At 40.3% G+C, this 22659-nt stretch overlaps 1 protein-coding gene across 1 annotated transcript in view; it reads right to left on the reverse strand.

The window, feature by feature from the left end:
- Positions 1–22659, reverse strand: part of SPAG16 (sperm associated antigen 16) — a 401084-nt gene that overhangs the window by 189822 nt on the left and 188603 nt on the right. The window contains exon 11 of the mRNA XM_065637592.1: positions 15179–15322. Coding sequence (XP_065493664.1) covers positions 15179–15322 — 144 coding nt within the window. The remainder of the gene's footprint in view (positions 1–15178; positions 15323–22659) is intronic.

Here is a 22659-nt window from a genome sequence, read left to right on the forward strand (position 1 = left end):
TTCATGAGGAATGATTAATTTGCCTGATACTGAATATAACAAATAAACATTGCAAAGCTACCATGTTTTCCAGAAATGGTATCTATTCTGTACCATTCCAATATTGCCCCTCAAACAATGTCAATATAAGTTAAACTCTCCCTATACACTAGTATATTTTTAGCATAAATTAGTGTATTTAGCTTACATAAAATCATGCCTAGTAGCAATCAATATCCATAACATGCATTAAATATCATGCTAATAATGCATGATACTTCATCTCAACACCCATCCCATCCAGCATGTGTCCTCTTTCCTCCTTTGGAATGACTCCAAAACCTCAAATTTTAATGAAGGGCTGTTGAAGTGGGGAAAAATGTGGTTTGGAAGGAGTTCAGATACATGAATTCCATGTACAGAACAAATTTATGACCTATATTAACAATGATAATCCTGTGTCACAGTTCCTCTGAAACCCAAAGTTGTGGATCAGTCATTTCAAATCCATTATCACCCCCAAATGGTTGTCCAGTGATGTCTAATCTCAATCAATAGCCAGTAATGAACCACAGCCATTAATCTCATTTACATGTTTGCACAAAGCATCATTTTTAAGCTGCACATTCATAGGCACAGCGAGTTCAGTGAGTGCACAGAGATTTCACAGCCTGCAGAAAGTTCTACACAAGGATTTGAACACTTCCCAGGTACCTGGAAGAATATTTAACTCACGCTGCATAATGGTCTCGACAGTGAAACCCAAGAAAACACACAGGACAGTGCACTCACCAAGTGTTTGTATTTTGGGCAACTGATGATCTTACTGAGCCAAGCCCTGGGCATATGAGCATAATCAAAGGCAAGGAATTAGTGGAGAAAGTGATCGATAACAATTTCAAATCTGACAGTGGAGGAGGAACGGAAATGCTGAACACAAATAGAATTCCGGGTTGGTAGAAGAAAAAGCAGCATACCAGATGTAATATGATGTTTCACCCTTTCATACAAAAGCTTTCCATGAAAACTGAATTTCCATTCACGAGGCCATGCAATTTAACACCTGATAGCTCAAGAAATGGGAAGAAAAAAAACCCCAACAACAACAAACAACAAACCTCACACCCAGCAACTCTCAAGGCTGATGTGAAGTGTGGACACATAGACTGTGGCCTTCTTTCCTTCTGTTCCCCATTTACTTTATCACTACTCACACTACTCAAAGGCAAAGAACACAGTTACAAGCTAAGAATACGGTGCCACATCCATGTCCTTCAACAGCCAAACAAGTCCCGGTGCTCATTTACAGTTACTCTACTCCTCCGCTACTTGTGCCACTGCAACTGTTTAGTACCTGAAGTTCCCCAAACAACCGCAATGATACAGCTTGAGGGAAAATACATAAATACAACAAATACTTGACAATTGTACAATTCATATCTGGAGTTTGTACTCAAGACAATTTTCTTTACTTCAACCATTAAACCTTATCACATGCCAACAATGGTTTTGAAGTAATTCACAACTGAAAGCAATAACGTAACATCCAGTCCTTGAAACAAGATTCATACTATGTATCTCCATGAATCGATCCCAAAACAACCCAAAATGGTTAGGGCATAAGTTCCACACACTTTACTAAAAAAATCCCATATTAAATGCAAAAGAAACACGTTAGGAAATGCTGCAGATATACAATGGAATTTAATAGTATCCAGGACTAAACCAGCCATATTTAAATCCTTGCAAGGACGAATCTTGTATATTTGAGCTAAAGTATCTAATTAAAGGTAATGCATCACCGACCAGTAAGCACTCATCATTCCAATGTCTGCTGAACTGTGCTGGTTAGATCATTTTTGGCAAGATGAAATAAATGAAGGACACTGACGCTACCGTATGAAAGGGAAGGTCCTGACTTCAAACATGACAAACCAGTAATCAAGTTTTTCCTCCATCTAGTTCAGAACACTCCTTGTCATTGTGACTAGGATGAAGCTTCACACTGCATTCCTCAACCATGCATCTGCCTCGCTAGCATTATATTAGCAGAAAGTTAATCCTGCAGAAAAAGTGGAAAAGGAAGTTTCCTGGCAGTCAAGTTCTCCGAACTGGCTCACTGTGCACCAGAGCTGCCCAAGTCCAGGGGCTGGACGTGAGCAGGCGGATACAGACCAAGGACGAGAGGCCCAGGGTCCCCCCCTTTCACAGCAGCTCCATAGCACGGGCAGAGCAAAAACCTGCAGCATCAGGCAGCACAGGGATTTGAACCTCTGCCTAAACACCCCAAGCCAGAACGTAACCAAATAAGTCTGTTATACTGATAAAAAAAGCCCCCTCACCTTCTAAAATATTTTTTTTTAATATCAAAGTGATATTTCTATAAAATCTAAGCCTCCTACCTTGGAAATAGACATTTCAGTGCAATTGCATTTTTGTATACACTCTAAATATTTAGAGTTTATTTCCAATTCAAACACATTAGACACTGCCTCAATTGAATTGCCATTCTCTAGTCAACTCTAACACTAATGTTCGTTACTTTAACAGCGACACTTTAGGGAACACACATTTTAACAATACAACAAACACTGATATCTCCTTAGCTACTCCACTAGAACCCTTGCAGCAGACTTCAGGGAAAAAACAACAGCTTTATATTGCACAGAAGAAAACAATAATGTTAAAGGCATCAAGATTATAATTGCACATAAAGAAACATAACACTAGAGGTTCTATTAAGAGAGATGTTTTGATGTGTACAACAACTCTGAATAGAATGAGAGTGACGGGTTCAGCAGAAACACAGGATCAGACCAGCAAAACTGAGACCAACCCCAGCGCGGGGGCAGCTGGCTCTCAGTAATTCCAACTCTCCATCCTCAAAAAGGGATGCTGATGAAGCTAGAAGAAAACCTAAGCTACCCAACATTTGAAGCCAGAAGAGTGAACAACATATTTTTCTCACAACCTACATAAATTAATTGAAGATCTGCAAAACTGAACTGTTTCTAGTTACTCCCAGGCAGCAGCTGTAGCAGGACCAGCAGAGACTGAAAATCAGGGTGAAACATAGGAAAAGAAACCCAAGAACTCCTTGAAGAGCAGGAAAAATTCTGCAGAACTTCTACAGAACATATTCATCGCTTCACTGAAGCTGAACTAATAGATTTAGAAATACACCATTTTGTTGGTACACTATAAAGAGATTTCAATTCCATATTCCTCGTCCCTTCCTCTATCAAAGTGGTTATCATATAGAAATTATTTTCTTTCTTTCAAGTAAACAACAGATCTAATTACCCGCACAGCTGATCAGAAAGATTCCTCTTAATTTCTAAGAGTCAAAACAATCACATCAAAATATTACTGAATTTGAATAACTGAATAAACTTTTGTCATAAAGAGAAAGATGAAACTTGACACCTGTTTTTTATAACCAATAACCGCAACGCCTTTTCAAACAACATGATTAGATTGGTTTAATGCTCCCAATATTAAATATGGCTGTTTTCAGGTCTAAAATTCAGACAGTGAGAGAATGTAGTACACAAGACAATCATTTAAGAATAATGAGATCATTTCTATGTAAGCAAAGCATTCAGTACATTTGAAAGCTACTTAACTTATAGACAAGCATAAAATTTAAATGATAACTCATGAAGATAGCTAAATAATAATTTAAATAATACTATACAAAGACTAGCTATCTTTTTATTCCTATTAGGAGTTCAAATGTATCCAAGGTCACACACTGTGGGTATGAAGAGTGAGATATTTTTGAAAGAGGCTTTAAAAGAGATTTTTTTGTGTCTGTGAGGGGCAACAAACTAATCAGGGAAACAAATTCATCAGTAAAAATAGCATTCATTCATCTGGAGGGAAGAAAAATTGCAAATGAACAAGGTAAAATTTAGACAAAAGAAACCACAGAAGCCTTGTAAGAATTTCCTAAGAAATTCTGAGTTTGAGTTGTTCGATTTAACCAAAATAGAATCCACTATTATCATATTAAAGTTGTTTCAAAAACAAAACTAGAGTGTTGTCATACCAATCCTTTAGCATCCCTTCTCACTGTCTCAAGGAAGACTCTTCGAAACATTGTGGCTAAGGATTCAATTTCATTTGAAAGAATGTGCGTGTGCATGTAAGACTGGCCAGACTAACATCTAAGAAGGCAAAAATACCTTGGTAATTATCTAGGTCCTAAATAGAAAAGTATAGAAACATCATCCAATATAATGTATTACATAATTAAAAATAATGAGTAAAATCAAGGGGTATTACTTTGTGAGGGAAATGCAGTCCTTCCTCAAACATATAGCTCTATGAACTAACTTGTTTCAGTATAAAGTTACAGAAATGAGGGCTTCCTGTCATCACGGTTTCCATTTTTCGAGCTGCTGACATTTCAGGCTGGTGACCCACGGGCTGAGTCCTTCCCTGTGGCCCCTTGTCTCCTCCTCGGGAGCAAACCAGCGACGGGCTTTGCTGGGCAGCAGGAGCCGAGCGGCTGCCGGGGGACGCGCTGCTGCTGGCGTCACATCTGGCTGGGGAGGCGGCAGGGACAGATGTCACTGACGAGACAGCTGGGCAGGGGCCGGTGTCACTGACAGTTCTCTGGGTGTTTCTCCAGGTGTTTCGTAAGTCTGAGTAACGTCTCTTCGAAGCAGATTACCCTCAACTCTTTTCTTTGCCCTCTTACATACACTTATACTGTATTTCCTAGCAGAGTCTTCACTTTTCCTGAAAGCAAACTGCCACTCAGATAGTTTTAGCTCTCGGGAACTCGGGAAAAACATCTAATTTGGTAGTTTGCTTGGAAACAGGAGTATGCTCATATAAACACCCTGTGAAACAGGATTTACATTTCAGAAGCCACATTCCTTTCGCCCTCCACCAAGTCAAAGAGACAGGAAGTTTCTCACTATGTATCCACACAAAAGAAAACTAACATAAGGAGACAGAAAACACACCAACCAACTACACTTTTCAGTGTTTACAACTGCGACTCCTTACAATACACAAGAAACAAAAAAGAGAAAAAACAATTTGTGTAAGCATCCTATCATAAATTTATAAAATGGAATAGACCTTACTTTGTTTCAGTTAAAATAATGCCCTAAAGTCTACAGCAAAGAACTTAAAACACCACAACCAGACTCCAGACACCTTTTAACCAGCTCCCACTGTACAACAGTTTTTTTAGAAATCTGAGCCACGTGTGCTAACCAGCAGAAAATGCCTAACAAGACAATCAACAAAATGGCTGCAATATAAAATCTTTGGTCTTCAAAACAATATGTCAATATTGGAAAGGTTTCCTGCTATTTTATCAGTTTTACACAAAAACTTAAATAGGTTTTCAATCAGTGATTCTGAAATACAGTAAGCGTGTAAAGCCACCCATAAGACTAAGTACAGAGTGGTTTTGGCAAAGGGCAGCATTCTATTACAATATATTTTCTTCCTGTAATTATTTCAAATCCACATTTGAATTGCTCAATAGGAGGACCACTTCGTCTGTCAGCCAGCTGCCTCCCTTTCCCCTCTTTGACTGTCATCAGCATTTCTCCCTCCCGCTGTTTGCTGAATTATTGTAATGGAGATATTATTAGTGAATTACCTTGACTTGGAGTGGTCAATATTTCCACCAACCAAGAAATAGAAGCCAAAGATAGTTTTTCATTACAGCATGGTCATTCTGGATGAAAAGTGAAGCCTATTCAGTAACCACACTATGGAACTGCACACTGTTTGCTTTTTAAAATCAATATAATGATAGACTCTTAAGGTTCCTGATATAAAAGAAGAAAGTTGCATTTTGTCCTGCAAAGTATTTCTAGTTTAGAATAGCTTTCAAGGACAGTTCTGGTAATTGAAGGATGTATTTTAAAATAAAAAAAATTGATGCAAAGTCCAAACCTCTACAATTAAAGCAGCTGTGACTCAACTTCAAAATGCATGCAATAGTAGCCTTTTTTTGGTCTTGCTATTGATGTGGAGAGCTACTTTTTTAAAGCAGAGGTAACATCCCTGCCGAACACTAATGGTCTGATTATTAATGTTTCCAAAGTCAAATGTTCCAGATGGCCCATGGTCTGCAGACACAGCCATCTCAAAGAGAGAAGATCAGACGAAAAGCAAAGGAGACACCTGATGAGTTCGCAGCAAAGAAAATCTGCAGAATTTCAGACATCTGCTGGGTACCTTGGCCTGTGTAAGAAAACACTCCTCGGCGTGGCAGCAGTAGCAGAAAAAAAAAAAGGCAACTTCTGCACAACAGAACAGGATCTAAATGTGTAGCAAAGTTAAAATTATTATGAACCTGTATTTTCTAAAAACAATGCAGAGCTGATCCCTCTAAAGAAAAATGAGATACAAATATTGCTTTTCCCTAAAACAGATAATTGCCAATATTTAACACAATCCTCTGAAATGATATAAAATGTATTATGTATATCCTATTTTTTTTTACATATATATATATACACACATACACGCACATCCCCAAAACCCACAGAGAATAACCAAGAGTTACACGTGCCAGATGAGATTAGCATGGGTAGAAACATTTGGCTTGTGGGAGTGTGTGGAAGGGGAAAAATTTTAATCAAATCCATTACCTGGTTATTGATTTGTCTTTGCCAGACTGATCCTGTAGAATACTTATAAAGCCTCTGACATTGAGATGTTTGGCCAAAGATATTGGATTAGACTAAGCAAAAACTGAGCTTCTCATGTAATCTCTCATATTTCATTTATATGTGATTTATTTCTTTGTCCAGCAGAGGCTTTTTATTGATAAAAATAATGAGATTGAGAATCCCAAAGGAAATCTAATGCCCACCCACTCAAACATGTTTTGAAAGTAAAAATAGTAGGCTTTGTAGGCCTGGGAGAGAATGATGTTACGTGAAGATTGTTTCCTTCTTTAAGTAGTATGAAGCTTGCCAAAGATTTTGAAATAAACAGAGCTACTTCTGAAATTAAAATTTTGCTATACTTGAAAACATCAAGTACACAGTTAATACTGTACCCTTGGGAACTGACTGAAAGACTTCTGAAATAGTTTTTTCTTTGCAGAATAAATGAATGCAACTTTTTTTCTTTTGACTTCCCCTATTAGCTTAGTTTGAGAAAACATCTGAACAAGTGTCTAGTCTGCTAAATACGATGTGTCGCATAAAGCCAGTTAGATGACTGAAAATTTACTGTGCCACTCAAAAGAAGTTTCTAACCATCACCAAATTTAACATGTAATCTGGTGACCAAACACTTTGTTGAATTCTGTGAGAATCCAAGATTCTCTAAGAAATTACATCATTATGCCTTTTCAATACAAATGCTGTTCAAACGTCCTAAGTAAAATGTAGCAGACTATCTTGTACTTCTTTAATAGCTATCAATAGTAATAAAAGGATAAATAAAACCCATCTGTTTCTGCGGTGAACCCTGAATTAGGTTTTAAAGTCTCTATTTCAAGGCACAAATCAGTATAATTCTATTTCACTGATAGCCAGAGACCTTTGTGATTAACATGAGTCTCACAGCTCTCTCTTATGTTAATGCTTAAAGCAGAGTTAGTGGCTTTTAAGTCTCAGCCTTGTTTAATGCATAATGTGGAAGTCGGCATTTACGACTCAAAAACTAGCAGAAAAAGTCTTCTGAAGCTCACTGTTTATGGACCGTTTATTAACAGTAATCTCCAAGATCCTTCCACTGAGAGGACCACAAGTCTGGTTGGCTCAGTGGCCAGACAGAAAGGGTGAACACTGACATTTTTCTTCCTTCTCCCTGGCCCTCAGATGTACACAGGAGCTTGCCTGACCAGTCTTACTCTTCATTTGAACACAGACCTTCTGTTCTCTATGACCTCGGTGAAACCTCCTGGGTCAGTGAGGTCCCTTCCTCCCCCATGGGTATCGTAACCTACAAAGGCTAGTTCTGTCTTGTTTCTCTGTTGTCCATAATGAATCTAGCAGTTCCCTGAATGGGCATAACGCAGCTCTGGGATGTGCTGCAGCACGTGCTCAGCACTCCTGACTCGTCTGGAAGTAGCTGACGAACTGGAAGCATATTGCAGAGCAGTGCAGTGCCTACAGAGTGAATTATCTGGGAGCCCCAGGGCCTGCGTAGACAACTTTGGGGTTGGGCGGTAATCCTGTGAAAACACACACAACTCTAACGCCACTGGGAAAACAATCTAGAGTACAACAAACAGGAGGGTACCTGAGCACATCACAGCTGAAACCTTTCTGCAACGAAACTGAAATGGTCTCTGATGGAGCGCAACTCATCCTGTTCCTTCCTCGATACCTCAAAGAACTTCCTTCGGTCCTGAGTGAGTTAACACGTATGGTGTTACCTCAGTGTGACTGTTGACCCAGCCTGGGCAGTGGCTGTAAGGGACGGGTGGTAACAAAACAACACTTTAAAAATCACTGACTCCAAACCTTTCTTCCTGTTGGCAGAGTTTTTGAAGAGCTCCAAACATGTATGAGAAGGTCCCTAATTAGAAAGAGCCTCCAGTAGCATAGTCAAATTGCACAACAATGTTAAATTACAGCTTACATACAGACAAATGCTGCTGTATTTAGCTAAAACTAATGACCATTAGCTTGTAGCAACGTTTTGTAGATCCTGGAGTCATAAGTAGTAACTCTTTGATCTGGAAGTCGCCCTAGTTTCACCAAATAACTATAGCATCAAGACTTGAAAGTCAGTACATTAAACAAACTGGCATAATAGATAATTCCTGTTTCTTCTCATAGAAATAAAAATAAATCTAAGACTAGTATTAGGAATTATTAAGGTATGAGGAAGAATATATTTGATGTCGGTAGAATTTTTAAAATTATCCTGTTACTGTGACTAAAGAACCTAGTCATACAATATGTCAAACGCTTTTCATTTGCTGAGGCTTCATGGGCCATGTACAGTTTCAGTTATTTAAAAAATATTATTTGCAATGTGTAACCAAACAGCAGCCATTTATTTTTAGTATCAGATTGTCTGCTTGACTCTCCTTCATACCCTGCAGATGTTTCTCACCACACACTGATATGAGAGAATATTACAACTGGCAAGAAGATTGGTGTGGATTGACGCACCGGCATCTACGGGTAACGGAACCCTCCTCACCAGGGCAGTCCATAGGGAGCCAAGAGCTGTAGATGTAGGGGATGAAAAAAGCAGCAAGCTCCCTGCTTGTAACTCACCTCGATAATCAAAGCACTGTGGGCTCTCAAACTACAAAAACGTGTCCACTGTGAAACTCTGAAACTGTACATGTACCTGCCAAGCTGTCCAGTCAGATTTTTGCTCCTCAAAGTTTCCCTTCCTCTCCAAGCACAAGTCCTCTGAGACGCAGTGAGCAATGAGCAGTGTCAGATCCTGCCTGTTACCTCTCAACAACTGATCGCAGCTGCCTTGAAATCTGGCCTGCCTCTCCTTTCTGTGAACACCTTCCCACCTGAATTTTGCCCCTCTCTCCCATCACTCCTCAGAGTTTTCTCCACATCCACCCTCCATTTCTGGATTATTGTTCTGCTGTGCTTTGCAGTCTATCCTTTTTTTTTTTTTGCGTTGAAATTCATCACTGTATAGTCTCTTTACAAACCCAATGACACAATTAAAAAAAAAATCATATAAAAAATAAAACTCAGGACTTACCTGAGCAAGAACGCATTTCAGTTTCTCACTTTTTTTTCTGACTACAATTCCGCTCAGGAATTTATTTTTCTAAACCTTCAAAGTTTTTGTACAATGAGGAAATCACTTCCACTCTGACAGTCTTACTTCCACAATTTCGTATTTATCAGTCACTGCTCTTTAAAACTTCGAGCAAATATCACTAACCTGTCTGTGTTCATTCAAGATTGTCAGTAACACCTTGGACTTAGGCTCGAGAGGCCACCACGTGCTCAGTCACCCACAGCACCACAGATTTTAAGCCTGCAAGAGGTTCGGAGAATCCAACTGGATTTTCCAAATTGCATCCTGTGTTTCCCATCTTGAGCCTTAAATTGCCACTAGGGACAAGGCACAGCTAAACTCAAGAGCAGACTTCACGGCTTTTTGGCTGCTTACGTGCTGGGCAGCATCAGGTCAGCAGTGACTTTGTGCTGCTCAGCTTTACACAGCTGGAAGTGACCCCTGGCTTAGAGACAGGTGCCTAGAGCTTTCTGCAGACCGAGTGTTCATAGATGTTTCATTGCTGACAACCCATAAGCACAAGTCAGTCAGTGCGCATCAAAATCACTGCCCTCCATAGCCTGCTCTGATGTGCTACAGAATTCCGTCGGAAGCTTCTTGTGTGAATTCAAGCCCACCTGGAGCTGCTACTCCCTCCCCAGCCCCTCATCCTTCTCATCAATCCATGCATAGATTTTCATCAGGGTAACATCACCTGCTTCCGTTTTGAGACATACAACCTAGAGCTGCTTCTGTTCTTTTAGAATATGGATTGTTCTTTTAACCCAACACCTCATCTTTATCTTGCATTCCTTCACTGACATCTTTTTCTAGGATAGCAAACATTAACTACCTTTATTTTCAAAACACTTGATGCACGAATGTACTTATCCTAGCTTTCTCCCCCCTCTCCCCCCAATTACTGAGGAGACAATACCCACCTCCAGTTTTCCAATAGCAACAGAACATAAAAAAAACCCACACAGTTCAAGATAACTGCTCTGGTATTTTTCGGTATAATAAACAAATTGGTAACAGTTTTGATTTCTTTTCTCAGCAACTGTGAGAGTTGAAATAGCAACAGAAAGAATACAAGCAATTCAGCTTCTGTCTGAAGTGACCAGGACATTACAAAAGAGTTGACAATTTGACAATTTTCAGTGCAAGTTTTAAATAGCCTTAAGAACCTACAGCTGGTACTTCCTTTCAATTCAGAAATTCATTGTATTCCACAGACTCAAACAATGTTTGCATGAAAAGGGCTACAGACATTTTAGAAGAGTTGACTTGATTAATATTTATGAATATATTAAGGACATTACGTATTATGCCAGCACACACAGGGAGCAAGACTACAATATTTTACTGTTCACTGGGATTTTCTCAGACATTAACAAACACCTCTGCTATGCTGCACAGCTTGATTCTTTAGCCACCTAGGAAGGTTAGTAATAAAGATAAATAAACCTAGTACATGCCCTGAAATATCTTAGTGTAATTAGAGTATGGTTCTTAAAGGTGCAGCATTAACATCCTCAGCTTATTCTGGAAACTGGCAGAAAATGAAGATTTTTGTCTGCTAATCTAAACATTCAGGCCACCTGGTATTCACAGGTACACTACTCAGGTCTTCTCCAGCTATCCGGATTTTTAACGCAAAGCCCGTGTGGACGACTCCTGCTGGAGTCATTCTGACTCCCTCACCCCTTCACACATATAAAACATGAGTTGGAAAATATTCCTAAGTTTTTCAACAGTGACAGGAACTTGCAACAGCTAATTCATCTGCAAAGTACTATTCAGTCAGAATGGAATAAAAATAGTGTTTGTTTTTGAAGTCTGACCAGTTGTCACCTGAGCTTCAAAAAGGAAACACTGTTCTCCCTCCTTCCAGCTGCTGTACTCTGTAGATGACAGGACCTGTTTGAAGTTTTACTTTTATTTAAAACGCTTGAGGCAAAATTCTACTCTCAGATCTGTAGAGAGCATCACAGTGGAGATGTTCTGCTCTCCTCACAGGTACAGAGCTCATCTGCTCTCCTTCATCTATTGTCCTGGGAGCCACTGCCACTTGGGGAGAACACGTAAGGGACTAGTACCCTTTGTACAGACCAAAGAGCGCTGGGCGGAATGTAGAAAAATTCTACATCGCCAGACTCTGGAGCTTCAGCAAACCACACGCTCTCACCTCATTCTACTTTGCTCAGATGTGAAGGAGGTGTGTTTCTAAGCAAAAGTAATCATGGAATGAAGCACATTGTCAGTAAGGGGGAAAAGGAGACTCCTCCATCCCCACCATCTAACAGCTCTTCAGAAACTCAGCAGCCTTTGCCCCTAAGCATCAATGGCATTACGATACTTAAGGATATTGCTGCACATCACTACTGGGGAAGATTCAAATCACAATCCTCATCACCATGTACTAATCAGTGGGCAAGGTCCAGAGCCTAAAACATACCTTTACCCTTTTATTGAATACAGGCAAGTTCTTACTACCAACCCACATTCTCTCACTGCTCTTGGAGAAACTGAGGACAGCACCTTGAGCTTGAAGATTCTAGATCTTCACAGCTACCACCAAGTCTTGCAACTTTACCCCTATTTACACGGTGGTGGCACAAAGACAACCATGAGAAAGACTTTGTTCAAGTAATAGTACACTGTGAACATGTAAACATGGGTTTCTGGGATTTGAAGTCACTTGTACATGCAGAATCACCAGTTAAATTCATGTCATAGCTCTAGATTTGTTTCTACACAAATTATTAATACACTCAATGTCAGTGTGCGGATTATTCTGATGCTGTCCAAAGATGATTTGAAAGTAGACTTGTGTGTGTGACTGTGAATGCATATGTGTCCTATGGCTACACATAGAATATTTCTCGGATCAGAGGTGAAAATTGTTCTACCTCTGATTTTACAGGTGGAGAGAAGAAACACAAAGGAGAAATGATCTAACAGAGGACAAAAAGGAAAGAATGTAGAAGTGTTGGAGTTCTACCCAGATTTCTAGATCACAATTTAACAGCCCAGTGCCACAAAAATATTTTTGTTTTCAACTTTTGGATAAATGTAATTTTAAATCTTTAAAACAGGAACATAACTACAGGCCACCTACAACTGATGCCAGAAAAGTTCTATGAGAATTTTCCATTTTTATGCAATTGTTTTTAGTTCTGGAACACCTAATGTATAGAAGTTGCCTACTTAAAAAAAGTATGGTTAACTATATTCTGTCACATCATATATATTTTATCCAGTAACAGAAGACACAATTTTAACAGCACTGCTTTTGAATCACTCCATAGCATTCAGCAGGAGTCAACTTATACTGCAAGAGAATAATGATGTACCTCAACTCATTTTAATTTCAATAATTGAATGAGAAATAGGAAAGCCTATTGAAAGGACTGTATTCTGGTCAAAGACTAATGAGAAAATAGTTTTGAGCCTCTGAGTCAGCGGGTGTCATGGTAACAATGTATTATCGAAATCTGATTAGCATGCCCAGCAGCTTTATAAATGATAACATGCTATTCTAATTGTATTTCCCTTGCTTTCTCTGTGATGAGTTTTATATTCCTGACAGGTAAGGCAGCATCCTGTTTATCTGCAAGTTAGACTTAGGATGTCCACCATGCTCACAAACCCTGTGCAACCTGTCACTTAGTAACAGAAATATTTTCCTATCACCTTAAAACAAGAAGCTGAGCTTTCCATTTCTCTCCTCCTGTATTATATGTAATTAAGTCAAATATTATTGCCTTCTTTTAAATATATAAAATTATATCTAAGGTTATACATACGAAAAACAAAACACCATGTGTCACGGAGGCACCCCCAAAATCAGTTTAGGCAGACAACAGGGTCCAAAACAAACTTTATTCTGGCCGGGAAAGTACAGCCAATAAACCGACTAGAACAGGGTTTATACAATTAGTTAGCACTCCGACAATGTAAGATACAGGTTCGGATATCGGTTGAGGAGATTATTGGGGTAGAGCAAAATAAGAATAATGAGGATCCACAGCGTGCATACACGCACTCATGAGAAACAAAATCGGAGCCCTCTGCCCCGTTTTGCCCACAAGAGATAAACACTTGCCTGTTTTGGCAAGGACTTATTCAAGGATATATTCAGTAATTTATCACTCAAACGAGGAGGCGAGGCACTCCCAATCCCGGGACATTTCCTCAGACAGCGTCTCCGTCTAAGGGGAGGGCTCCCGGCTCAGCAGACCCGCTGCTCCAAGAAGACCACACAAAGGGAATCTTCGGCGGGAGCCCCATTTATAGTCTGACCAGATGTGGCTGTGGGCATTCCAGAAGCTCTTCAGCTTCTCTAGGTCCCTCCTCTGCTAACGACTCTGTCAACCGACTCGGACTCCGGGGTCCCCACAAAGAGAGCCATTAACTGCCCCATTGAAGGCCCCAATTCTGAGAGGGGGATGTGCAACTGCCACACCGTGAAACACCATCATCTTAAGAAAAAGCCTGTGTTCCATAAGAGAAAGGGATGCAAGAAAAGAGTGTGTGTTTAATTCATCCCAGAAATCACGACTCCGTCTTGCTGAGGTTTTGAAAACAGGAAGGGGATTTCCTTGTGTTTAGAGAATTGTGTGTGCGTTTGCTGACTCATTACAGCACCAGAAATCAGAAGGAACCATGAAATCAAATAGGATAGTTTTCCTTCTCATGAAGGAAAGAGATAATATTGCTTCATAAAATAAATACAATGACAAAACAAGGTTGGAGGTTTAATAACGCTCTTTTTATAAGTGAACCTCAGGTGAGCAGCCTGGCAGACCTTTACTATATTAACAGTAAAGAACTCTATTGCACCTGCAGCCTCAAATCTGATTTAAAAAACCCCACAACTTTAACATGTAGAGATTCAGTCTTAACAAATGGAGATTTTTTTTGTTTGTTTTGAGTAAAATAGCATTGTATTTTTCAACAGAACAATCAAGAAATCAAGAAATTACATTTGGCCCACTTCCATGACCCTTGTATCCTAAATATTTATCTTTTTTAAAATGTTCACTTTCATTTATTAGTTCAGCTACAAATGTGTATCAGAAAAAAAAAAAAGCAGGAAAGCTCATATTCTTTAGGTAAACTCAAGTACTCTTAATCTTATTACAAATAATGCCTAATACAAGAAATCAGCTTTTCTGTATTCTTAATAATGGAACAGTGTTTGTTATAGTGCATGAACACCAAGAAAATGAATACGGCAAGACCTAAAAAGCATATTACTCCATGTTACGTGCACTGGCACATGGACAAAGTTTAAGATGTACAAATACTAAAAGCAATCAGTCTTAAGTCAACAAACTGAAAGCCAGAGGAACACCTACCTACGTTTGGAAATTCAGCAGAGAGCGCAGGGTTACACTGAGAATAGAAAGTCATCAAAGCAGGCCAGTGCACAAAGAAAGAGCAAACATGTACTCCCCAGAAGGGATTAGTGCTTGTTCAGAGGACTGTTTGCACTAACCTTGGATGGAAGCAGCAGCCCGAAAGCTGATCAGTGTGACCTTCACCTGTCATGATGATGTTCCCATCAGGTAAAGCCCACATTTTCCAGAGGTGGTCATCACTGCCAGTGACTATAATGTTTTTTCGGGGATGTAAAGTCAAGCTACAGCAGAGAAAAAAAAAGAGAGAAAAAAAAAAGTCGTATTCTGCATCGATTCCATTTTATGTGAAATACACAGTAGTGAGATTCATTTAACTCAGGGCAACAGATACAGAGGATTCTGATTCTGGAGGGACTGCACAAGCAGTGATACTTTCTGTGCTCATAAGGATTTAAAAGATATGCTATGTAGATGAGTTTCTGCTTCTACTAAAGAAAACAAAACATTACTGACTTCTGTGAAACCAGAATTATTTCACACTCTCTTAACATTTCAGTTGATTAAAACACTCAAATATACTTTAAAATACTTTGACTTTTTTTTTTTTTTTTTTCTTACAAGCATGCAAGAGGATAAATGAACAAGCAGAACCATTGTGAATCACTTTTTTCCACACCTCAAATAACTTCAAAAGCACTGGCCTGGCAGCCTGCTGCTGATGGCTTTTTTTTCTTTCATTGTGCCCACAGGTGTAAAGTCTGCTACCTCTGAGAAATAACTCAAATGACAATTACAGTCCAGGAGCTACAGTCTTTGCCATCACTTTAGCACATGTTGACTGGGACTAGGTCAGAAAATCCATTTCAATTCTCTACTCAAAATATGTTACATGTTTTCTTTTTTTATTATGTAGCACACTAGGATGTAATGGAAATCATACACTTATCACACCCCTATATTGAAAACTCAGTTTATTTTTGATTTGGCAACTGCAGCGCATCTTAAAATGGAACCAGGGAAGAAAGTAAATTTGTTGGAAAGATAACAAATAGTGTATTTCATATGGATTTGCTTATTTGATTTAAATTGTTGTAATGCTTTACTATTTGTTGAACATCAAAAAGTATCTAAGAGTTGACTTAAGTCCCAGGAGTAGATTATTTAAGTAGATTAAATCTGGAGTTCAGAATCAAATGCAATGATGGAGAGAGGAATCAAAACTTCCGTGTGCACCTATTTCAGTTGTGCATCAGAGCCGACAGTTTGCAGAGAAAAATGCTTATTAAACCAGAATGAGAAGAGAGAGAGCAATGCAAAGCAGCCAAATGGAAAGAGAGGTCTTAGAGGGCACACTATTACAAAAAAATCTTTTTCAATAGTACCTTTTTCCTGCACTCTAATCATTTCATGAAATTCCTAAACCAGAACCATGGCTTCTACTATATTGGGAAAAATAATTCCCTCTATCAAGTTCATGCTAAAGACACATTTGTATCAACTAGATTTTAATCAGAAAACACACCTATTCAAGCAGTTTAAGGCACAGTTTAAGAAGATTCCTACAGCTTCATCAGCTGAATTCATCTATGCAACCCAGAAGCCTGGGTTTTACCCATTCTATAGTTTCTTGGAGAGGAAAAAAAAAAAAACGTTTTCTATTTTTGCCTAGAGAAAAGAAACTTCCTTTGCACTTGCAGGGAGAAAAGGAGGGAATGATGCTATTTAAATTCTCCAGAGATGCACGAAGAACAATCATATCACTTAGATTGGCCACAACAGATATCTAGAAGAGCAAGGAGGGAATAGAGATAAAAGGAGAAAATTAAATGCTGAAAGAAGGCACAGCAGTGGCCTGCAAATTACAGGATGAGAACAACTCTCCCAGGTTCCCTATACTATCAGAGACCTCTGACAGACCAAAAATCCCAACATAACATTGCTGTTCTCTCATCATGCATAGTCACGTAGCATTGTTGTTCTGGGGACTGCTAAAAAGGAGACCAGTTTCACAGAAAATGAGTGGGCTAATAACTCTAAAGACGAAGCCATCAGGGCTGGTACACACATTCTCCTCTCACCCCCAGCATGCACCTGACATGCACCACACAGAAACAAGATCGGTGCGCAAGAATCTTTTGCTGGCCAGCAAGTAAAAGCTCCTCTGGATGTAGCGAGGGAAAAATAAATAGATGTGCATTCATGAAGACTAGAGAAGGAGGAGAGGATACCCTCTGGAAAACCACTGACGGCACGTACTGCTGCAGGAAGCTTATTCTGTCTATGATACAGTTAAAAGACTGGATTTTTCTGGTTTGGGGACAACTTTATCATTGTGTTATGTGGAGGAAAAAAACCCAAGCAAACAGCGTCATATGGATACAGCTTACATTTTTCTCTTAATCAATTTCAGATACTTCAAATACCCTTCAGTGTTTCCCTCCAGATATTTCTGCTATCAACCACATGCACGTTGAGAAGACTTCCCATCAGTTCTCTCTCTCACATTCTTCCTAAATACCTGTCTTCTCAGTTTCCAAGATGTGTCACACAGTCTAACTTAAATTGCCTTCAGTCCACCATGCACTCAACAAAAAGCTGATGTCCTGGCTTCCTCCAGATCCTGACGCCCTTTCTGAGCAGTCCTTACCCTCGGCTTGGCTGCAGCTGCCTATGGACAGGAGCTGCACTGTCTTTCATCCTGCCGCAGCTCCCAGGAATGTTTTTTTCCCATCCTTAACCCTCCCCCAATGCAATTATTCCAGCCCAACTTGTAAAATGTCCAAACTTCTTCAGTGACCAGACGTTCCTAAAGAACTTCAAGACAACCCATAAAGTGATCTTCATACGGAAAAAAATGTCTTGCCATCAGCATCAAGCCTGCAAGTTTATTTTTCACAGGCTTTTCTTGTAATTGCACAGCTCTTGTAAAATACTGCTGCTGTCTACTGTTGTTTTTTTTTCTCCATGCCATTTTTACAGGCACACAGTGAACACTATTTAATTAACAGCAAATTTGTGACATAACCACTGTTGAGCTGCTTCTGAGAAAGGGAAGCCCATTCATCCAAAAGACGTTCTATATGCAACATTAATTAGGCACCCTTGTCTTCATTTCTGGCAATCCAGTATTGTATAGATTTTTGCTTCATCTCTGTTCACAGGGTCTAATTATTTCCAGCACAGAAGACTCTGGGTAGATTGGAATGGAAATCAATAACGGAACATGTGTGATAGGAACATTAGTTTTCTTCATCTCCTTCTTTGGTATAGAAGTGGGATCTGAGGAGAATCAGGCAAGTGAAAAAAAAAAAAAACCAGCGAAAACAAAACCAACACCCAAACAAACAAACAAAAACCTTACAAACAAAAAAACCCCACAACACAAAACCAGAAAAAAACACCCCCCAAAACCCAACAAAACAACCCCATAAACAAACAAAAAACCATAACCACAAAAAACACTCTCAGAGATTTGCTGCTGCTAAGTATATAAATACCCATGTTTATACAACTCATTCTGGCATTATAAGACATTCTCAGCTCTTCAGCACTTGCCAAAACAATCATTGATTATTCTAATTTATTTTGACTGAACCATAAATAAAAACATGATATCTTCACATGCAAAATACTTCCAGTCTCAGCACGTACTACGTTAGATCATTTCACACATATAAAAAAATCAAGGTTAAAAAGTGTAAAATCCAAAGCTCTCTGCATAACCTTAACTGTGTGTTTTGATACAAACCCTAAACTCCATTGCGCTGAGGCAGGGGAGATTTCAGCCAGATGCAAAGGAAAACTTTCTGGCAATAAGGTTTCTGAAACACTGGAACCAACAGCCATCTGCCACCATTAGCACACCGATCACATACTACCTCGGTAGATTACTTCCATTGAGGTTAGGAGAACGGACTGGTTGGTGTCTTGAGGTTCCTTCAGTCCTAAGGTAGCAATGTTCCTACTGAGCCCCGGTTCATTTGATGCCCAAAATAGACAGTGAAGAGCCCTTATAAAACAGTAAGAGCATTACCTCAAATCTTTTCTAAGGTGTAACAGCAGTTAAACCCAATTTCTCAGATGCAGGACAGGAAGGCATACAAAAAAACCCTTATAATTTTAAAAATAACTTTAGTGGCTAAAATATTTCACAGATTCACCAAATATTCAGCCTTTTTACTAGCTTCCTACAGAGCTCAGGAGACTGCAGGAATAGGAGTCTAGAACTAACAACCTAACATAAATAGTCTCAAAATTAGGCACTCTAAGAATGAATAACGCAAAATTAATGACCAGCTTAGAACTCTAAGTGACGTATCTAGCCCCACCCAATTGCTTTGTGGCAGAAATAACGACAAAATTCGGTTTTCTATGGTTTCACATATAGGAGTTATACAGAAAAGTATGTTCTCAAAATAGACTGAATTTAGCTGCCAAATTCTAATACAACATTGTACTGAATATCACTTGCAACACATAATTTTTAGAATCTCATGATTTGATCAAATTTATTTGCATTCGCGGATACTGGCGAAGAGGGTTGTTGTTAATGCCAATAGCTGCTTTCAGACCAGAAAGCTCTTCTGCTGCATTTCTTTCGCCAAAATATGAGAGCAGCAGAGCTCCTTGAAGATTAAATTTAAAAAAAAAATTTCAAAAAGGGGCAACCACATCTTTCTTGGTCACTGAAACATTTCAGCTAACATTTCCTTACACAGAAATTCAGCCTTAGTCAGATACCTAGCACAGAAAAATTTTGGTCTGAGTAGTTACATTTTGGAGAATTTATAAAAGACTGAAAAACTCAGTTTTATAACAGAAACAGTTGGGAAACTGCAGATATTTCTTCCTCTACCCTTCAGGCTCTCTGGGTGTGCTGGAACGGAAGAACAGAGTGGGTTTTGAAGGCAAGGACATGCCACACACTGAATTCTAGAGCATGGCTACTGAGTACAGCCTCAAATGAGAACAAGTATGTGTCTAAAATAGGACGATATCAACAGCCCTACTGAAATCAGTACCATTGTTCACATACATACACTTAATTATATTGCTGGACTCTGTCCTAAAAAAAAATCTAGAGAATCTGTAAAAACTGAAATACCATTCCAGTCCCAGCTTTGCTGGTCACTAGCCAGTCACACTAGTCATGACCCAAGTCTGGACCAAAGACAAGTAAACCAAACCATTAGGAACAGTTTCTGCAGCAATGGATGGACAAATTGCATGACCCAACCACATTTTTTGACCTCCTGTGTTTGCAACAGTTTTTGAGGCAAAACAGCCATGGCTACACAGTTAGGTCCCAGGAGTGGCAGCTCCATATGGAGGATCAGTGCCATTTCCTCACCTCTGCAACCACACTCTGAGGATCTAATTATAATTAAGGTCAATCTCTAAAATTATGACAGGTGAGGAGGTAGAAGACCACGCAAAAAAATTCAGATCAATAGAAAGGCTGATTATTACCTCACAATGGGCTGAAAGGCAATAGCTGGCAGTCATGAAAATCCCTTCAGTTTCTCTTTACAAGCAGAAAGACAGTGACAGGATAACACGCGGTTAATCCCTTTATTTGTAACACCTTTTGGCATATCTCTTATTTTTCTCCTTATCTATGTAACAGCAGCGTGGAAAGGATGATAATGAGAAAAACCAAAAGCGAACAGAAGTGTTTTGCGCAGGGCCTGAACAGGGAGGTGCTGGCCGCAGGGGGCTGTGGCATCAGGTGCTGTGAGGGGCGGTGGGGCTGCCTCACCGGGCACAGCCGGTTCCACCTGGTTCATACCGGCTCTGCCACGGACCCGCCACGGGATATGGCGTAGCCTATCAGTGACACTGGTGGCGTTTCTGGGAAAACAATCATTTTGGTTGGAAAAGATCAAGATCATTGAGTCCAACTTTTAACCTAACACTAGCACTAAACCATGGCCCTAAGAGCATTATCTACATGTCTTTTAAACACCTCCAGGGATGGTGACTTAACCACTTCCTTGGACAGCCTGTTCCACTGCTTCACAAGCCTTTCTGTGAAAAAATCTTTCCTAATATCCAATCTGAACCTTCCCTGGGACAACTTGAGGCTGTTCTTGTCCTGTCACTTGCTACTTACAGAATCATAGAATCATATCAGTTGGAAGAGACCCTCAGGGTCATCAAGTCCAACCATAACCTAACATAACTCTGGCACTAAACCATGTCCCTAAGAACCTCATCTAAATGCCTTTTAAACACCTAGGGATGGTGACTCAACCGTTTCCCTGGACAGCCTGTTCCAATGCCTGACAACTCTTTCCGTGAAGAATTTTTTCCTAATATCTAATCTGAACCTCCTCTGGTGCAACCTGAGGCCATTTCCTCTGGTCCTATCACTTGCTACCTGGGAGAAGAGACCAACACCCTCCGTGCTCCAACCTCCTTTCAGGCAGTTGTAGACAGCGATAAGGTCTCCCCTCAGCCTCCTTTTCTCCAGGCTGAACAGCCCCAGGTCCCTCAACTGCTCCTCATCAGACTTGTGCTCCAGACCCCTCACCAGCCTCGTCGCCTCCTCTGCACTCTCTCTAGTACCTCAATGTCATTCTTATGACGAGGGGCCCAAAACTGAACAGAGGATTCAAGGTGCGGTCTCACCAGTACCCAGTAGAGTGGCACAATCACTCCTCTAGTCCTGCTGGCCACGGGATACAAGCCAGGATGCTCTTGGCCTTTTTGGCCACCTGGGCACCTGCTGGCTCATGTTCAGCTGTCAATCAACACCCCCAGATCCCTTTCTGCCAGGCACTTTCCAGCCACTCTTCCCCGAGCCTGTAGCACTGCCTGGGGTTGTTGCAATCCAAGTGCAGGACCCGGCACTTGGCCTTGTTAAACCTCATACAATCAGCCTCCGCCCAATGATCCAGCCGCTCCAGATCCCTCTGCATGACCATTCTACCCTCCAGCAGATCAACACCCCCACCCAACATTGTGTCATCTGCAAAAGGACTAGGGGTGCACTCAATCCCCTCTTCCAGATCATTGATAAGGAGATTAAATAGAACTGGCCCCGATAAAGAAAGGGCAGAAAATTCTGGACAGAGGGATGAGGGAAAAACAAAACCAGTGAGAAACACCAGAGTCGGAGAAGCAGGAGCTCCATGGTGCTGGAGCCGGGTATCATCCGCAAACAACCTATGCTGGAGCAGGTTTTCCTGACAGGAATTGTGGCCCATGGGGTGCATGTGCTGGTGTAGACTTTTCCTGAAGGTCTGCAGCCCTGGGGAAAGTCCACAGCAGAGCAGGGGAAAAGTGTGAGGGGGAAGGAACAGCAGAAGGATGCTGTGGACTGGCCAAACCCCTCTGCTCCTCACGGAAGGGCCAAGGGGTCTGCAGCAAAGGAGTGAAGCTGTGGAGAGCAGGAAAGAAAAGGTGCTGCTTTCACGTTTGTCTGTGTTTCTGACTACTCAAATCTATTTTAACTGGCAATAAATTAAATTAATTCTCCCCAAGTCAAGGCTGTTTTGCCCACAATAGTAATTGGTCTTTATTTTGAGCCATGCGCTTTCTCAGCCGATTTTTTCTTCCTGTCCTGCTGAGGAGCAGGAGTGAGCGAGCAGCTGGGTGAGCATTTGGTCCTCAGCCA

The sequence above is a fragment of the Caloenas nicobarica genome, chromosome 6 (assembly GCF_036013445.1).
Source record: "Caloenas nicobarica isolate bCalNic1 chromosome 6, bCalNic1.hap1, whole genome shotgun sequence".
Taxonomy (NCBI): domain Eukaryota; kingdom Metazoa; phylum Chordata; class Aves; order Columbiformes; family Columbidae; genus Caloenas; species Caloenas nicobarica.